A 16810-nucleotide genomic window follows, 5' to 3' on the forward strand; every position below is an offset into this window, starting at 1 on the left:
GCGTCATGTAAATTAAGTTCCTGAATCACGTGATGGTAGGCGGGGCTGTGCGGCAGGTGTGAAGCACCGCCTCGCCAGTACTCACCTGTCAGCAGGGAGAGGTACGAGACGGGGGAGAAGCGGCGCGGGCTGTGAGAGCAGCCCCCGGGGAGAGAGGAGCAGGTGCCGCGCCACAAGTGAGTACGCGCTCCTGGCAGTGATGTCACCAGATTCTGCCAGTCATCGCTGTCACATCCCCCGGGGCTGACTGTCCGCCCCGGCAGGGCAGCTGTGGTGGCCACTGGTTGGCGCCCAGTTTTCCCCCAGTGCAGGATTTAGGAACCGGAGGAAATAAATGACGCCCTTTATGTTTGGTGTGCGCCCCCCAGACCACTCCCGTACACCCGGCAGATCGAGATGTAGAAATGTGGCCCCTGCAAAAGACAAATCCCATTTATAGGAATGGAAATGTGAGTGAGGGTCCAGCAGTCCCAGGGGCGGGGTCTCCAGTCACCGGCTCCATTCACTTCTATGGGAGCTGCAGTGCTCATAGTAATGAGGCGTCAGCCCTGTATTCTCCCAACCCCTCCCTGTCGCTCCATCCTTCCCCCCTCACCGCTCCATCCCCCCCCACCTCACCGCTCCATCCTCCTCCCCCACCACCCCCACCTCACCGCTCCATCCTCCGCTCCATCCTCCTCCCCCCCCCACCTCACCGCTCCATCCTCCTCCCCCCCCCACCTCACCGCTCCATCCTCCTCCCCCCCCCACCTCACCGCTCCATCCTCCTCCCCCCCCCCACCTCACCGCTCCATCCTCCTCCCCCCCCACCTCACCGCTCCATCCTCCTCCCCCCCCACCTCACCGCTCCATCCTCCTCCCCCCCCACCTCACCGCTCCATCCTCCTCCCCCCCCCCACCTCACCGCTCCATCCCCCTCCCCCCCCCACCTCACCGCTCCATCCTCCTCCCCCCCCCACCTCACCGCTCCATCCTCCTCCCCCCCCCCACCTCACCGCTCCATCCTCCTCCCCCCCCCCACCTCACCGCTCCATCCTCCTCCCCCCCCCCCACCTCACCGCTCCATCCTCCTCCCCCCCCCCCCACCTCACCGCTCCATCCTCCTCCCCCCCCCCACCTCACCGCTCCATCCTCCTCCCCCCCCCCCCACCTCACCGCTCCATCCTCCTCCCCCCCCCCCCCACCTCACCGCTCCATCCTCCTCCCCCCCCCCCCACCTCACCGCTCCATCCTCCTCCCCCCCCCACCTCACCGCTCCATCCTTCTGTTACTTGCCGTAAATATGTAATTCTGCTTTACCTCGTGTAATTGCCCCTGGTCACCAGGATCTAGCATGGTTTTCTTGTTTCGGCTCCTTTCCGTTCCTGGATTATGGCTCTTTCTTCCCTGATTAGAAGTTTAGTCTTGTTAGTCAAGGGGGCGTGAAGCATTGAGGACCACACTCACTTGGAGCAACAATTGTCATGACTCGGATGTCAGGTGACCAGGGGCTCCTTCCTTGTCCGTAACACTAGGGGGTGTCCTAGCTTGCCCTGGTCCCCGGGATACCTCTGAAGGTGGAGATGCCAGGGCCTTGTACCTTGCCTTATCTCCATCTATTCCCTTCCCCCACCCAGGGAAGAGGGGAGCTGCTGTGCACCGCAGTACACCAACCAGACGAACAAGACCACGCAAAAAGGGGTAACGGAAAATACCAGGCATACAAATATTCACTCACGTATAATAGAGGGATGCATTGGGGAGTGGAGGATGGGGGAAAAACCAAAATAGAAGGAAAGGGAATTATCACACTTACAAAACCACGCAACAGTCACAGATAAACCTGCCAAACATCTCATAAAAAGCACAAACCCCACCTCTCCTCCATGCAGCATAAGCTTGCTCTGACAATGTGTGTCAGTCAGGACCCAGATTATATAGGAGTGGCTAACCGAGATCATCTGAGAACCCTAGCTCCCAACATGGCCGATTAACCTCTGCACTGCCAAAAACTTTTTACACCATTTTAATATTATGGTGAAGTGCTTCTCTTCAGCGCAGGAGTCGGAGCTATCTGATGCTGCGGTCTTCTGGCTCCTCTCTGACGTGGTAACCCCATGACAACAATACTAGATATGGTCACTCCTGTCCTGTATATGAACAAAAGGAAAACTACGCTGGATGCAGGAGAACAGCTGCATTTCTGTCAGGTGAAAAAGAAAAAAGTTCCCAGTACATGTTCATGGCAGACGCCAAGCCGCCTTTGAGTCCACACTTGGAGTGAACCCTTTAAGTGACTTTTCTGTGATAATTTTCCCAGAAGTGCTGTATGCATCCGTCTATATTACTGACCTGTGTTATCAGCAGGTCCGTGCCGTCTTCCCTTCCGTCTGGACCTAAATATTGCCGGATGGAGGAGGATGTGACCAGACCTAGAAATTGGCCTCCTCCATTGTTCGCCTCCGTGCCAGAGGCAGATTCATAGATTAAATAAAAAGCCGTCCAGTAATTTTCGGTAACATTAAGTCATTAGGGTCCAGCACTGTCCATAATCTCGTTTTTATAGTCTCGTCATGGAACTAGAAAAAAACAGGAATGCTGACAATGGGTCCCGACCGAGCTTGTGCACATGGCCGTATCTATGGTCCACATGTGATGTGACCAAACATCGGATCGCACTAGGACCACTGTTATTCTTTGGAGTTGTGCACATGTCATTGGTGCAAGAAAAATAATCACACAATGCCAGAGTGTGATATTCCGGGGAGCATTCAGCCATACACGTCAATGAGTCCATGGAAACCGTCAGCATCAGACTGCACTCGGATGACATCTGAGTGGAGTCCGATTTTCACAGATTGATAGAATGGAGGAGATTTTTTTTTATTTATTTATTTATTTTTTTTTCATCTTCTACTCAACCAAGAAAATCTGATCAGTGTGATTTGCATAATCAGCCCAATTCTCTCTGATGAGCAAATACACGGCCGTCTGCGCCTGCCCTACAGGTGGCTGTGATTCTAGTAAGGAACCTACAGAATCACTGGACAGAAAATCTGCAGCCCCGTATCAGATACCGGTACAAGAACCATTCATGGCAGCCTGACCATGAGATATGACGGCGGCTGCCACAGTCTGCTGCCTGGCAGGACTACAGCCCCTGTGCAGAGCAGCAGCTAGTCTGCCGTCTGTCCAGGATGCCTGTGGGGCTTATCAGCATTTCTCTTGTTTAGAAGAAGCAACAATGGTGATTAATCATCACAGGAAGGTGCCTATTGCTCGAGTCTCTATTTATTCCATCATTCACTAATGACTGTTCCTGGTATAAAACTTACCTGCCATTACAGGTGTATTTAAGACTAAGCGATCCTGTGTGTACATGAGGAATAACTCCATCCCTGGCCATTACACAACATTCTTGGCCCAGACTTGACATTTGTGTCTTGTTCACTGGTGGTTGGGTTTCGGCCTTCTCATCTTGGCCATGTCTCTGAGCGGTGAACACTTAGTACTTCTTCTGTGGAGGTCTGAAACTTGACAGCACTGGAGGATAATGGCTTCCTGGTCGCTTCACGTTTAAGTCTTCATTTGACGAACCTTTTTTTTTTTTTTTCTTTTCCCTCAACACGTTTTTTGTGTCCTTGGTAATTATTTTAAACAAAACTTTTGACCGTTCTGTGATTTGCCTCTATATCTGAGCAATTTCACGAGCGCTGCATCCCTCTTTAAGACTATTTTTGACTTTTCAGAGTATGCTAAATCTCCTTTTAGGCCAATTTTGCCTGAGGAAAACAAGCTGCTCAATTATCCTGCACACCTTGATTAATGGGTGTTGTCTCCTTAGACCACACTGTCCCTCATTACACAAGTGCACATCAAAGAATTTTTAAAAGTATGACCATTTAAAGAGATTGTCCACTGTTAGGACAACCCCTTCCCATCCCTCATGTTTGGCCCTGTTTAAATAAAAACGCGTATACTCTCCTCTGCTGCCATTCCGGAAATTATCTCCCAATCACCTCATACCATGCACTGTCCTCCCTCCCCCACTGCATCTAGCTCACTCTCTGAGTTTGAACCAGTCACAGAAGAAGTAGTAAGCAGGCTCCTTGCATCTTCTCGCCCAACCACTTGCACCAGTGACCCATTTCCATCACATCTCCTCCAGTGCCTTTCCCCTGCTGTCACCCCTCACCTAACTAAAATATTTAACCTCTCTCTCTCTTCTGGTATCTTTCCCTCCTCATTTAAGCATGCCATCATACATTCACTACTTAAAAAACCATCCCTCGACAAAAACTGTGCCGCTAACTATAGACCTGTCTCTAAACTTCCCTTTATCTCTAAACTCCTGGAACGCCTGGTCCACTCCCGTCTTATCAGCTACCTCTTTGATAACTCTCTCTTCTCGACCCTCTCAAATCCGGTTTCCGCTTTTTACACTCTACTGAAACTGCCCTCACTAAAGTCTCTAATGATCTACTAACAGCTAAATTAAATGGTCACTACTCCATGCTAATTCTCTTGGATCTCACTGCAGCATTAGACACTGTGGATCATCAGCTCCTCCTCACTATGCTCCGTTCCATTGGCCTCAAGGACACCGTTCTCCTCCTATCTCTCTGACAGCTCCTTTACTGTATATTTTGCTGGCTCCTCCTCCTCTCACCTTCCCCTTACTGTTGGGGTCCCTCAAGGATCGGTTCTAGGCCCCCTCCTCTTCTCCTTGTACACTGCCCCTATTAGTCAAACAATCAGTAGATTTGGTTTCCAGTACCATCTCTATGCTGATGACACCCAATTATACGCTTCTTCTCCTGACATCACGCCAGCCTTTCTAGAAAACACCAGCAATTGTCTAAACGCTGTGTCTAACATCATGTCCACACTATATCTGAAACTGAACCTGTCAAAGACTGAACGCCTTGTGTTTCCTCCCTCTACTAATGTACCTATACCCGACATTGCCATTTCCGTGTGTGGTTCCACTATTACTCCCCAGCAACATTCCCGCTGTCTTGGGGTCATACTTGACGCCGAGCTTTTCTTTGCCCCCCACATACGATCACTGGCTCGCTCTTGTCATCTGCATCTCAAAAACATTTCTAGAATTCGACCTTTTCTTACTTTTGACTCTGCAAAAACTCTTACTGTTTCTCTTATTCTTCTCATTTATTCTTGTCTCGACTATTGTATCTCTCTTCTAATCGGTCTCCCTCTTACCAAACTCTCCCCTCTCAATCTGTCTTGAATGCTGCAGCCAGGATCATATTCCTCACCAATCGTTACACCGATGCCTCTACCTTGTGCCAGTCATTACACTGGCTACCCATCCACTCCAGAATTCAGTATAAACTTATTACCCTCACCCACAAAGCCCTCCATGGCTCAGCACCACCTTACATCTCCTTCCTTGTTTCAGTATACCACCCTACCCGCGCCCTCCGTTCTGCTGATGACCTGAGGGTTAGCATTCTCAATAATCAGAACCTCCCACTCCCGTCTCCAAGACTTTACACGTGCTGCTCCAATTCTTTGGAATGCACTTCCCAGGTCAATACGATTAGTCCCCAATCCCCACAATTTTAATCGTGCCCTGAAAATGCATTTATTCAGACTGGCCTACCACCTCAACACATTAACCTAATCTATCCCTGTGTGGCACAGCCAAAAGTTTTACCATAACCAGGTTCCCCGCATCATGTTCCCACATGCTTTATGCATCCATTAGCCCTCTGTGTCTGTACTGTTACACACTTAACATTATGGCTGGTCCATACAATCAGGGCAACTGTTACCACCCACCTTTCGTGTCTACCTCTTTCCTCATAGACTGTAAGCTTGCGAGCAGGGCCCTCATTCCTCTTGGTATCTGTTATGATCTATGTGATTATTGTTATGCTGTAATGTCTATTGTCTGTACAAGTCCCTTCTGAAATGTAAAGTGCTGCGGAATATGTTGGCGCTATAGAAATAGAATTTATTATTATTATTATTCCGGCGGTGTTGGCCCATGCGTCCCCGGGGCTCACGTAAGTTAATGACTTAATCTGAGCCCTTCCCCACTCAGCGCCGGTGTCACTGTCCAAACCTTTGGACAAATCGAACATTGACAGGAAGCCAGGGCTGCGGCTGCTCTCTAACTTCCTCTTGATGTTTGATTTGTCCAAAGGCGTGGACAGTGACGCTGGCGCTGATTGGACGCAAGGCTCCTGTGACGTCACAACTCACGTGAGTTCTGACACCTCTGGATTGGCACCGGAGGTATGTTTAGACATTTTTATTTTAACGTGGTCAGATGATCAAATTGAGAATGGTTTGTCCAAGTTGTGGAATAGCCATTTTAAAGACATTGCCTAAGAATGGGGTTCATTTTGGCACTTGGTCAAGATGTGGCTGCCTTATGAAAATTGCAGTTACCTTTTGGTTGTTTTATCAGAGATTCTTTGGAGAAACATATTTTTGGTATCTAAGAACAACCTGAATAACAATCCCGTCAAATGTTATCTGCAATAGCAAATCATTCCCTGAGGGTTTCCCCGGTGTCTGTGCTGTAATGAAGAGTATTGTGCTGAAAGTGACAAGACTCATGGAAGTCAAGCCTGTCCTTTCACAGCCTGTGGAGGAAACTCTGGAAACTCATTCTGATTTAGAATTTTATTCCTGTGGTAAAGGGCATTTCCAGGTTCTGTGAAGAACAATCAGCTGTTTGACCCTATGCTCAGCGGCTCCATTGGGGCTTGTGTGTGAAGCCACCTCCTTCCCAACATCTCTACTGTGCATATCCCAACTATTAACCAGTGTTGTCTTCTCTTCTTCTTTCAAAACCCAAACCTATAATGCCCATCCTCAAGAAGCCATTCTTGACCCGTCCTCAAGGTCCAGCTATCGTCTCGTATTACTACTCTTGTTACCCTTTGGTCCAGTCCAAAAATCTCCTTTCTGGTGTGCAAAATCCCAGAATGTCTACCTGTTACATCCTTTCGTCTCCTCTTGCTTCCTAAAATTTATCTTTTACACAACTGAACGCCTCCTCTTTCCTCCATCTCATTCCACCCTTACACCAGACTTCTCCATCACAATTAATGACTCCAAATTTTCCGTAGCCTCACAAGTCCGTTGCCTCGGTGTTACCTTTAGGCTTGGACTAGACGGCGACTGTGGCCGCAGCAGCCATCGCGTGACAGAGGTTCACTCAGTGCCACTGCTTCATCATGGCACATTAAAAGGGATTGGAGTTGTATTGCACCTACACTACTGTGACCGCCATAAGGAAGACGCAAAAAGCCAGGCTTCATTGGGTTTTTTGTAACGTGTTGGTCTCGGTAGTGAAGGTGTCACAATGCAACTTCATTCACTTCTGAAACGCCATGATGTAGTATCGGCACCGAGTGAGCGGTCATGGTCAAAGCCGCTGTGTAGCCTTAGCTTTAATTCTGCTGTGTTATTCAAACCACACATCCAAGTCCTTGTTGCCTTCATCGAAAAAAAAAAATATATTTAACTTTGAGGCAACAAAAATACCATGCCCTCTACTACTACAATTTCTTTCTGTGTGGCCTCGCCTCCTCTTAATGCAAAGGAATCCATTACCAGGCTTTTTCCACCTAATCTGAGAGTAGCAAAATATAGAGCTAGAGACCCCGATTCCAGTGATGTCACTTACTGGGCTGTTCGCTGTAGTTTTGATCTCCTGATGAATAAAAAAAAAAAAACTGGTAACCCTCCATATTCATGAGCTGTGTATAACCCAGCCCCCACCAATGATGTACAGCTTTGGGGATTACTCGTGGAAAATAATTGTAAGCGAATATTACTGTATGATCACACTACACTGGGTTTGTTTGTAGTCTGTTACCATGGAGATGTAAAAATGAAATGATAGAGCATTTTTCATCAAAGCCGATTGCAAAGTTCTGCTGTTTTTGTACGTTTTACTGGCAATGGAGCATCATAAAAATGGTAAAGTGTGACCATAATAATTTGGGTTGCTATCCCGGGGAGCTCGTTGTTAACTCGGTCATGTCTCTATCCACTTGAAATGGATGCAATGTATCAGACTCACCTGAAAACTACCATATAGGATTAGCATGTTATCTGCAGGTAGGAACAAAATTGTGATGGAAAAACCAGCTCATCTAGTTTATCCAGATGTTATGTATGCCAAGAATGCTAGGCACAAGCAGGACTGCGCTCCCCGATCATCCAGAAGTGGGCTAGTAGATCTACGAAAAGGCTGTGTGCACACGCTCAGTATTTGGTCAGTACCAGGCTCGGACTGGCCCATAGGAGAGCAGAGGAATTCCCCGGTGGGCCCCCAACCTTATTGTATGGGCAGTACTTGTCATAATTCACTTGATTTGCTCTGTTCAGAAAAAAGCATCATCTCGTCATTCACTACCTAAACTACCCAGTTTATTATGTAGAGATATAGGTAAATTTGTGAACCAGGGTTGAGTAATATTTGTATACAGGTGAAAAGTGGGCCCCTAAAGTCTGTTACTGGTGGGCCCTTGGCACCCCAGTCTCACACTGGTCAGTACCTCAGTGTCTGTAAGCCAAAACCGGGAGACACGTCACCACTTCTGGATTTATCACCCACTCCCGGATTTGGCTTACAAATACTGATATAAAATACTGAACGTGCAAATGTGGCCTAAAACAGATCGTTATCAGGACTGACTATGGGTGTGTAAGTAAAAAAAGATGACGACTTAGGCCTTTTTCACACTTCAGTTTTTTGTGATCAGTTGAAATCCAGCAAAGATGGGGAAAAAAAGGACCGGTTTCCGTTTTGGAACAAACTGATGTCAGCGGACAAAAAAAAGGGCGGATCCGTTTTTTTCTAAAACTGGTGGATTTTGACTGACGTCAAAAAAGTGAAGTGTGAAACAGACCTAAAGGCATCACTCCATGAGCCACAATAGCAAAATAAACAACATAAGGAACAATCAGACTACATGTCAGAACATTATAATGGAAAAAATGACAAGAAGAAAAAAAAACTCGGTCCATGTCTCTGGATTTAACTCGGCCATATGGGAGTAGAGAACCGCCTCGTCACGCGTCCTACTCCTAGCTCTGCTGGAGTAATATTTGGCGGTGTAGCGAAAGCTGCCACTGCTTGTCACCCCCAGTCTCACACCAGCACCTCCCTCTTCATCGGAGCTGGGCAAAAATGGGTTCAGAATATCAAAAGTCGTGTAATTTTAGCTCAATCACTAGTAGCTCCAAAATTTGACATTTCAAAGCTTTTTGCTCCAGGATGCTGCCATAAAAGCTATGACGGGGTCCCATAGTATGAAAGTCACTTAGTTTTGCACAACCCCTTTTAATATAAATGATCAAAACAGCGGTCAGGATACAGGGAAACTTTCAATAGGAATACAATGCAGAAGTCAAGGTGACCAAGAAAATAAGGTGGGGGGGGGGGGGGAGTTCTGAGAAAGCATTTCACCAGTATCCAGCTCCAGATGAGGGAACAACTAATTCACCCCATCAAGTGGGGGCAGAAAACGCCAATTTTCTGTGTATTGGCTCCAGGGTAGCTAGGTCTGTTCAATCACAAAGGCCTTCCTCATCTCGCAAAACTACCAGAAAGCTTCTTGTTAACCATAATTCCTGAGTATTTTTCTTTTAAGGGCCTGTCGCACTAAGCGATATCGCTAGCAATATCTCTATAACGTCACTGGTTTTGTGACGTTATAGCGATATCGCTGTGTCTGATACTTGCCTCCGACCGGTTCCCCCGCTGGTTATCACTGATCACGCGAGAACGTCCTGGGCCGTTTCTCGTCGTCAGTTTCCTGCTGGGGCTTCCTGTGGCGCCGACGAGCGATGCGTGGACGTGGGCAGGAGGACGTCAGGATCGCCTCGTCTGACAGGTAAGTAGCGACCCCCGACCCCTGCTATGTCGCTGGTGAGATCTGCCTGTGTGGCAGCTCACTAGCCACCACTTAGCGATGTACCAGCGATCCTGACCACGTCATATCGCTGGTCGGGATCGCTGCTGCATCGCGAAGTGTGACAGTACCTTAAGGCCATGTGCACACGATGCAGATTTGCAGCGTTTCCGCAGCGGATTTTACCGCGCAGAAACGTTGCATATCCGCATTGTGATGTACAGTACCTTTAAAATGAATGAAAAAAAAAAAAACCGCTGTGCAGACGCTGCAGATTTTTCCGCGTGGTTTTCCTGCGGTACAAAATCCGCAGCATGTTACTACTTTTGTGCGGTTTTCTATCTCCCCTGTTACCAAATCCGCAGGGGGAAGACCGCAATGGAAAACCGCATGAAAACCGCGTGAAAAATGGAAGAAATCCGCACGAAAAATGCAGGTTATTTGACCTGCGGTTTTCTTCCATTCTGCACGGAAAAACCCGCAGGGCTCAAAACTCCGTCTGCACTCAGCCTACTCTGTCACTGTGTGACGGCAAATTTTTTCTCATATTGTTCCTCGGTCTAGAGCTCCCTAGCTATCCGTGTCTCCAGAATTACCCCTGATGGTTGTGACTCCTGGGTCTCGTTTCTCACTATGCTCCTGAGTAGCACTAGACTGTAAAGTGAATGGGGAAAACAGAAATGTTCTGTTTGTCCATTAGACTGAGGGGAAAAACACTGAAAAATGGGATACCTTAATCCAGGGGTCTCAAAGTCAGTTTACCCGGGGGCCGCTGGAGGTAGAATCTGGGTGAGGCTGGGCCGCATCAGGTTTTCCACAAGAAAAGCTCTTACTAAAACATTCCAATGTTATCAAATGTCTTTATTTTTTCATCTTATTTTGTGTTAAAAGATAAATTAACAAAATCATAAGAAAAAAAATAAATCAATCAGTAATAAATAAATAAAATGATAATATAGCAGATATAGAAGACTGAAGAAACCACATATAGTTGCTGACTATAGAAATGTAATTATTATTATTCAGATGTCTTTATTAACAGTTCTTTAACATTTAACTTTCTGAACATGAATGGAACATTGATCATAAACTGTTTTGAACATGCCTCCTTCTTGCTGCTAGAGATCTGGCAGCGCTGACTCTCGCAGAGCCGAGCCACATTTGGCTTAAGGGAGGAAGCAGTTGAGACCCTCAGTAGGGCTTGAAGATGCAGACTCCTCAGCATGTCTAGTTATGTAATGACGTTTCAAATTGTATTCTTTGTGCACTGCAGCTTTCTCTGTGCAAATAAGACACGTCGGGATGCCCCTGTGCTCAACAAATATTGCGCTTCCCACTTTTCCTGAAATTGTCTGTGCTCATCACCAACCTTTCTCTTCTCTGCAGGCTTTGAAAAAGACATGTTTGGGGCTGTGTAATAGATAATTCCACTTGTTGTCACTGTTTCAGTGTTAGCCCCACCGCTCATTCTGAACCCGGTGCACCTGAGTCTGTGGCGCAGTCCGGTCCCTGCTCAGCTGCTCCTGCTGCATGTGTTGTGAGTGTGACTCATACGCCTTGCCTGCTGACAGCAGGCTGCTGTGACTGTCTAGCCATCATCATACTCACCTCCTCCTGCTGCAGCTCCGATGGTCTAGCGCCGACATCTTCCTGTATGAGCGTGTGGTCACAGGTCACATGGTACCGCTCATGAATATGGGCGCCACGCCTATGAGAGTGGAGTGGCGCCCATATTCATGACCTTAATGAGCGGTACTACGTGTGACTGGGATTTCACATGCAAGACTCGGACGTATTTCTCGCATGTGTGATCCCGGCCAAGGTGAGGGCCGCAAACTGTTGTCCCGAGGGCCCATGAGGTGAGGGCCGCAAACTATTATCCCGAGGGCAGCAGTTGGCCTGCGGGAAGCGAGTTTGAGACCCCTGCCTTAATCCTTTACCGAGAACAAAAACATCCTTGTGGCATACTCAGTCCATATTAGTTGATGGAGTCTTGCAAGCACTTGCAACTTTAATTTTAGCAGCAAGAAACATCGATATTAGTCTGTGGATGGCATGTAAGCTTTTCCTTCAAAATTACTCTGTTTATTCTTGATTTTCTTTGGAGGCCTATGTCCTAGGGTTGTCTGGTATATTGAATGCACTTACATATACCCTACAAGGAAATTCTGAGGTAGTGGATGGGGGGGAAGGGGCACATGGTTTCTGAAAAAATAAGCGAAATCTGAGCAAGAATGTTTGTTTGACTACAGTGGCTTGCAAAAGTATTCACCCTATATTGGCATTCTTCCTGTTTTGTTACCTCACAACCTGGAATTTCAACTTTTTTATTTTGAGATCTTGTATCAGTTCATGTATAGAGCACGGCTGCAACTGTGAACAGTTTTGTTTTTCTTTTTATTATGAAATAACAAATAGGACAAAATTACTGAAAACTTTTGTTGTGCATAACTAATTACCTCCTAAAGTCAGTACTTTGTAGAGCCTCCTTTTTGCGGTGATTACAGCTGCAAGTCACCTTTGATAAGTCTTTATGAGCTTTCCACATCTTGCCACGGTGAGGTTTGCCCATTCCTCAAGGTAAAACTGCTCTAGCTCCTTCAAGTTAGATGATTTACTCTGGTGAACAGCAATCTTTAAAGGGGGTTTTACACATAGCAATATCGCTAAAGCATCACCGATTTGGTGACGTAGCAGCAATATCGCTAGCGATATCGCTATGTGTGATACTTACCTCTGACCGGCTCACCCGCTGTCCATCGCTGATCGCGCAGCTTCATTTCTCGTCGGGCGCTTCCTGCTGGCGCCGACGAGCGACGTGTGGATGCGGACGGGAGGACGTCAGGATCGCCGCGTCTGAAAGGTAAGTAACGACCGCTGCATCGCTGTGAGATCTGCCTGTTTGGCAGCTCACTAGCGACCATTTAGCGATGCACCAGCGATCCTGACCGGGTCGTATCGTGGTCGGGATCACTGGTGCATCGCTAAATGTAAAGGGGCCTTTAGTCTTACTACAAATTCTCAATTGGATTAAGGTCTGGGCTTTGACTAAGCCACTCCAAAACATTTACACTTAAGTGTTGCTTTAGCAGTATACTTTATGTAACAACTCTGCTACCGTCACTGCATGGCCTCCCATCCCCCGCACATCAACTTACTCACTGCTCTGGGTCATGCTGTGAATTCTGTCTGTTGCCAGTCCTGTGCTCTTTGCCTCTGCTCTCCCGTATGTTTCCTGGCTATGTGTGTATAGGGGGGCGGCGCCAGAACGCTCTGGTTCTTATGCAGTCACGGTGCACCTGTCTAATCTGTCCCTGACCAATCACCTAGAGCCCTTGACTATTTAGTTCCGCCACACCCACTGAAACATGACCTGTGCAATGTCTAATCTCAGTATCTTGCTGCTGAGGAAGCCAGGCCCTGTCCTCTGTATTTCCTCCTTCTCTGGAGGAATACTTCTTGTCTTGCCTTGTACCTTGTCTGCCTGCCAGAAGGCTGAATATCCTGGCCCTTGAGTCTTGTCTTGGTTCCAGTACCTTGTCTGTACTCTCCTACCTTAGTCTCTCTTTCTCCTTGTCTGTGGCTTCCTTCCCTGCTGTGTCTTTAATTGTGTCCTCTGTCTGTGCATCTGCACCCTTGCAGCTCTGTCTGTGCATCTGCACCCTTGCAGCTCTGTCTGTGCCCGCCTGCCCTGTGTCTCCAAGCCACGCCTGCTTGCCCAGTGTTTCAGCCGTGCCTGTCGTGTCTACCTGCCTGACTGTCTATAGCTTCTTTCAAAGTGACTTGTCCCCGAGTGGGACCAGCAGCCACAGCCAGACACCACCCTGGAGTGGCACCCGACAGCTATCTGCCGCACAAGCCTGACCTCACCATCAGAGGCTCCAGTGAAGACTGAGGTAGCTGTTGTAGTCACGCCCCTTCCAGGGTAGTCTGGTTTGTGGCACAGTGGGGCCACAACCCCCCCCGGCTCGCGCCATTCAGCCAAGGCGCGAGCGTGACACTTTAGGTCATTGTCTTGTTGGAAAGTGAACTTCTGTCCCAGTGTCAAATCACTGATGTCATGATTGTGGATGGGATCTCCTTTTCCGTCCTCACAGGGTTAATTTTGTGTGGCCTCCCTTTGATTCCAGAAGGGCTATAAGAAACCACCCCTCCCAGGGGTTCTTTGTCAGTGATGCATTCATTCCTGGCTGAGTAGCTGACCCCTGGTATGCTTGCATACTGTTTTGTATGTTTCTGCCTTCAAGTGTTTGACCCGATCCATCCTCCCGTTCTGAGTATTGCCTTGTGATTCTGTGCTGATTATCTGTTTCTGGTTCTGACCCTGGCTTTATATTCTGACCTCCCTCCTGTCTGACCCATTGATATTTCTCTGATATCTTCTGTTTCCTGACTTCTAGTTATGTCCTGACAACTCTGTGTCTCATCCTTTGACACTACTCTGACCTCCTGGCTTGACTTCGGCACGTCCTGAACACTCTGTCTTCGCTGGTCACCGTCACTACTCTGCGTCTGGCACCGGCCATTCCTCCAGTGGTCACGTGCTTCAGGTCCTTCACACCGACAGGTACGCTCCCTGCTTGTCTCCCCACACACTTTAGGACCCTCTGGTTTCCCTGGAACATGTGTGCAGACTTCTGTTTAAAGCCTGCAACAGTGTTCATTATAACTGACAGACTGAAACAGGTTTTGCTCAAGAATATCCCTTTATTTCTCACCATCAATCTTCCCTGTCCCTGCTGCCAAAAACCATCTCCACGATATAATTCTAAAACAACCATGGTTCACTGTGGGGATGGTGTTCTTGGGGTTATGAGCTATGTTGCTTTGGCACCATACATAATGTTTAGCTTGGTGGCCAAAAAGTTAAATTTCAGTGTCATTTGACCACAGCATTTTCTTTCATACATTTGAGAAGTCTCCCACATGTCTTGGCAAACTCAAAACGAGCCTTACAATTTTTGTTTGTAAATAAAGGCTTTTTATTCGGTCTCCCATGTCAGCACCACAAAAGAGGGGATCTGACCTTCAGAGACAGGAAACCTATAGATACAAAAGGACAGCTCTCCCACGCATCAGTTGGTTTCCTGTCCCTGACGGGGACCCTGTTCCTACAGATGCCCGTGAGGAGTCATCGGATCCCAGGCCTGGTCGGTTCAGGTAGCGAGGGTCCCCTGTCTCGGCCGGTGTGGGGTTCTTGAAAGCGCCACGGTGGGTCTGGGGAGGATTCCACGACAGCGGGCAGGTGAAGGTCCGGAGGATTACCCTCTCTCGATGGCCAGCGCTGAAGGTAAGTATATCCCTTTGGATCTCTGCGGCTCCCAGCGTGCGCTGCTAGTTACACTGCTGGGTTTCCGGGTCCGGGGGCTCGGCCGGTGACGCGTCCTGGGCTGTCCTCTGATGCAGCAGCGTCCTCGGCTGAGGTCATCGTGGCGATGTCAGGGGGCCGGGCTTGGGGGTGAGTGCCGGATGCCAGGTGCCGGCCGACTTTTCGGAATTGTGCCGCAGTTGCATGCGCTCGGAGGGGGTTGGGGTCAGGCATATACCAGGGTCTGGGGGTAGTGTGATGCTGGGGGCATGTCAGGTCCAGGGGAGGAAGAGGTGCCCCAGGCCAAGACCTGCTGACCCGGATATTTGGGGGAAGGGGCATTAAAGGGAGTGCTGCACTTGCATCTGTGCTTCTGAGCCATTGGTAACAATGGACGTAGGTGAGCAGCAGCAGGACAACCCTGCTTAGCAGCACACTACTCAGAAGCCACTTACTGCCCGGCAATAGAGACGGGACGGGTGATGGCCAGGCAGCAAGTGGTCAGTCCATCCGCAGGAGCTCCTCCAGAGTGGACTAGTCATCAACGTCGGTTGAGATGCTGCCCCCCCCCCCCCCCCTGTGATCCGGTACCTACTTACTGGAGAACTGGTAAGGGATCTTCATGAATGTTCACTCAGTGATGCAGTCCCCTTATTTTCCTGTCCTGCTAGGACAGTACAGGGAAGTCAAGACACAAGGAATGTGCCCTCTGCAGATACCCCCTGCTGGACTCTTGTCCACAAAGGTTATGTCAGTCCTGTGACTAGCAGACGACGGTGAGGCTTCACTGGGGGGTGGGGCATCAGCCGCTAGGGTAGGATACATTACCTCCAGTCCCCCCACCCCCACGCCCAACATTGCCACAAGCCTGAAGCAGATCATTAGGATGGAAGTGAGGGAGTCCCTGTCTCGGGGAGAGAGTTCCAAAGGGAAGGAGAATGAACATGGAAGAACCTTCTAGAATTCAGACTCCTCTGACTATGTGAGGAATGAGGATTCCTCTGGCTCTTCTCCTTCGTCTTCTTCCTCGGAGGAGGATTCTGGCTGTCTCTGCTTCCCCTTAGACCGTGTGGACAAATTGGTGAAGGCGGTCAGAGGCACCATGGGGGTAGTGGAATCCAGGCCGAAACATTCTGTACAGGACGTCCTGTTTAATGGATTAGATCAGAGAGCCTAGATCTTTTCCCTTAAATGAGAAATTTCAGTACCTGGTACACCGAGAATGGAAGAGCCAGGAAAAAAGAGGCTCCTTGCCTCCAGCATTTAAGTGAAGGTACCCCTTTGAGGACCTCGGAGTAAATACTTGGGATAAATCCCCAAAACTTGATGCGGCAATGGTCAAGGCTTCAAAGAAGTCGTCCTTGCCCTTTGTGAACCTGGGGACCCTGAAGGACCCTCTAGATAGGAAGGCTGACACTTTCCTTAAAGAGGCATGGGAGATGTTGGAAGTATCGTTGAGGCCAGCAGTAGCATTCACTTGTATGGCCAGGTCAATGATGGTCTGGCTGGACCAACTAGAGACTCAGTTGAAGGGTGGGAGCCCATAGTGAGTCTATCCTAAGCGCCTTACCTTTGGTTCAGGGTGCTGCGGCATTTCTTTCCGATGCTTCAGCAGATGCAG

The 16810-nt window shown here is 48.6% G+C and overlaps 2 protein-coding genes across 2 annotated transcripts in view; one reads left to right on the forward strand and one right to left on the reverse strand.

Moving 5' to 3' along the window:
* Positions 1-1319, reverse strand: part of LOC141091100 (low molecular weight phosphotyrosine protein phosphatase-like) — a 44966-nt gene extending 43647 nt beyond the window's left edge. The window contains exon 1 of the mRNA XM_073576447.1: positions 1300-1319. The gene's annotated coding sequence lies outside the window, so the exon portion shown is untranslated. The remainder of the gene's footprint in view (positions 1-1299) is intronic.
* SH3YL1 (SH3 and SYLF domain containing 1) overlaps positions 32-16810 on the forward strand; it is a 144592-nt gene continuing 127813 nt past the window's right edge. Inside the window, exon 1 of the mRNA XM_073576445.1 lies at positions 32-176. Coding sequence (XP_073432546.1) covers position 176 — 1 coding nt within the window. The 5' untranslated portion in view covers positions 32-175. The remainder of the gene's footprint in view (positions 177-16810) is intronic.

Source organism: Dendrobates tinctorius, unplaced genomic scaffold (assembly GCF_039654945.1).
Source record: "Dendrobates tinctorius isolate UK_male_01 unplaced genomic scaffold, ASM3965494v1 ptg000049l, whole genome shotgun sequence".
Lineage (NCBI taxonomy): Eukaryota > Metazoa > Chordata > Amphibia > Anura > Dendrobatidae > Dendrobates > Dendrobates tinctorius.